The sequence below is a fragment of the Dendroctonus ponderosae genome, unplaced genomic scaffold, assembly GCF_020466585.1.
Source record: "Dendroctonus ponderosae isolate FM_Combo_2020 unplaced genomic scaffold, Dpon_F_20191213v2 Dpon_F_20191213_12, whole genome shotgun sequence".
In the NCBI taxonomy this organism is placed as follows: Eukaryota; Metazoa; Arthropoda; class Insecta; order Coleoptera; family Curculionidae; genus Dendroctonus; species Dendroctonus ponderosae.
The window spans coordinates 575,191-577,758 of record NW_026017316.1 but is presented as its reverse complement, the minus strand read 5'-3'; the positions used below and the strand labels follow the sequence as shown (position 1 = coordinate 577,758).

Genomic DNA, 2,568 nt, shown 5'->3' with positions numbered 1-2,568 from the left:
GGAAATCAGCCAGGGTCGAGAATTTCTTAAAATTTTCGACAGTATTCTATCAGAGTCTCTTCTACAACCGCCCAAAATTCCTTCAGTCTCAAGATCATAGTTTTGATTTTCTGATTTTTTTCAAAGAGAGTGACTACAGTGAAGCCTGGATTTCTTTACATCAAGTTTCAAAATTATCCAAAAATTCAGCAGGAACTGGAATCCACTGAATTTTTGCACACTCTATAACTAAAGCCTCCTTTACACCGGGGCCAAATTTCAAGTGTCTGGCGTGCTCAGTTTGGAACTCATGAATTTTCGAACCTATGAAGTCTTCAAATGCACGTCTTGCACTTTTTGGCAATCACCTTTAAAAAGTCCTGGAAAATCAGCCAATCTCGGGAATTTCTTGAAATTTTCGACAGTGTTCTATCAGAGTCTCTTCGACAACCGCCCAAAATCCCTTCAGTCGCAAGATTATAGTTTTGGTTTTCTGATTTTTTTCAAAGAGGGTTCAAAGAGGGTTTTTCAACAGTGTTCTATCAGAGCCTCTTCTACTACCACCCAAAATTCCGTCAGTCGCAAGATTACAGTTTTGATTTTCTGATTTTTTTCAAAGAGAGTGACCACAGTTAAGCCTGGATTTGTTTACATCAAGTTTCAAAATTTTTCAAAAATTCAGCAGGAACTGGACCCCACTGAATTTTTGCACACTCTATAACTAAAGCCTCCTTTACACCGGAGCCAAATTTCAAGTGTCTGGCGTGCTCAGTTTGGAACTTATGAATTTTCGAACCTATGAAGTCTTCAAATGCACATCTTGCACTTTTTGGCAACCACCTTTAAAAATTCCTGGAAAATCAGCCAGTGTCGGACTACAATTTTTCACAGTCCACCCCTTGGGCCTGGTCTATAAACGTAAGAAACCTCCAACTTCTAGCGGTCGCCGGTTGGAACTTATGCGTTCTTGAATACGTTTGCAGCTTTCACTGCTGCCGTTTTTGCACAGTCACACTTAAAAATTCCTCAAAAATCAACCGTTTGAGATAATCGCTTCAAATTTTGCGTGTGAGCCAGCGGGACCCTTACTGAAGCTCCAGCAGACTTAGCTGGGAAGTTATGAAAGTTTGAAACTGTGCGCGCCCAACGCCAACGGACATTCTGGACAATGGCGAATGCGCCCCCGTTCAACTCACCATTCGTGTTGGTGTTCCAGAAGTAGCTTTTGCCGTCTTTGGTCACCGCCTCGTGCCAGACTTTGACAATTTCCAGCTTCTCATCCTCGATCTGCTTGCGGATGGCCATCGACGTCAAGTCCACCGTCGCATTGTGCTCCACATCCCGTCTGTAGGCGTCCAGCGCCGCCACCTCCATCGCCTTGATGGCCGCATCCACCTAAACACTCTGCATCAGAACTGGGTTCGATCCAGCCGAGAAAACACCCACCTTTTCCGAGGCCTTGAAGGCCTTGGCGCTGTCCTTGGTGATGGTCTTCAGCCGCTTCTTCACATTCTCCTTGTGCCGTTTGCCGTTCTCGTGAAAGTCGCGACTCTGCAACCGGAGAAAATGGGCGACAGCGACCTTGAGGAGGCCGCCCGATTCGGGGCGCAGCCCCGAAGACACTCACCGGCTTGTTGTCGGCGATCCAGCACTTGCAAAAGTCGCAATATTTGCGATCCTGCGATTTCCAATAGTCGGCCCTGCAAGCAGAACAGAGAGAACCGATCAGAATCTGTTGCGCACTCTGTCGCTCGCATTAGCGAAATTTCACTCAGTCCGGCCCTGGACGGCTCAAGTGCGCGGTCGAGTGTTTTTCCGGCACCCACTTGATTGCGAGACCAGCGGCTCGTGGACGGAGGCTATTTTTGATTGTTGCATGCGCGGTTGCCAGATTGATCGCGGCCATCTGGAGGCCTATTTTTAGTGGGCGATCAATTTCCCACTCGATATTGACGCAGAAACACGAAAAACCCGCAAAAACCGGAGGTTTTCAACATTAGTTTGTCTATTAGTCAGAACGTCGTTGGTCCTCCCCCTCCACCTGCTATTCATTAAAAACTTCCACCAACGACGTTCAAGATTTAAGACAATTTTCTGTTCACAAACTCATCCACTGCTCAAATTCCCCACTTCCACGTTCACAGTCCTCTCCTCTGCAAGTTTGAGGCAAAAAAACCGCTTAACCCTCCAGGGGCCCCGCACGGGGGCGAAGCCCCATTTAAATTCAATTTCCCTTCCGCGATTTTTGGGGTTCTCTAAACCCTAATCCCGCTCAACTCGCTGTGTTTTAGTCCACTCAGTTGGTAAGCTTTGGGGCCCCCCAGGGGGCGAAGCCCTGCTCCGATCCCTGCCAAAAATACTCCCCATAGGGCCAGGGGTGCTATCTACCGCTGTGCCAAAATTCACTTGAATCGGTTAAGAATTGCGGCGTTGGCAGGCGGATAAAGATATGCAAGTGCGGTGGCAACCCTGGCACTTGCAGTGGCAACCCCACAACTCCATCACTATGGAAATTCAAACTTGCGCTTTAAAAACCCGAATTTGCAATGCAGCTCCAAAGTGGAAAACTTCAGGTTTGCACACAAAATT

The 2,568-nt window shown here is 47.4% G+C and overlaps 1 protein-coding gene across 1 annotated transcript in view; it reads right to left on the bottom strand.

Moving 5' to 3' along the window:
• LOC109539333 (WW domain-binding protein 4) overlaps positions 1 to 2,568 on the bottom strand; it is a 10,145-nt gene that overhangs the window by 1,031 nt on the left and 6,546 nt on the right. The window contains exons 2-4 of the mRNA XM_019907011.2: positions 1,607 to 1,679; positions 1,426 to 1,530; positions 1,176 to 1,374 (exon numbers count right to left, since the gene is read on the bottom strand). Of these exons, the coding sequence (XP_019762570.2) occupies positions 1,176 to 1,374; positions 1,426 to 1,530; positions 1,607 to 1,679 (377 nt within the window). The remainder of the gene's footprint in view (positions 1 to 1,175; positions 1,375 to 1,425; positions 1,531 to 1,606; positions 1,680 to 2,568) is intronic.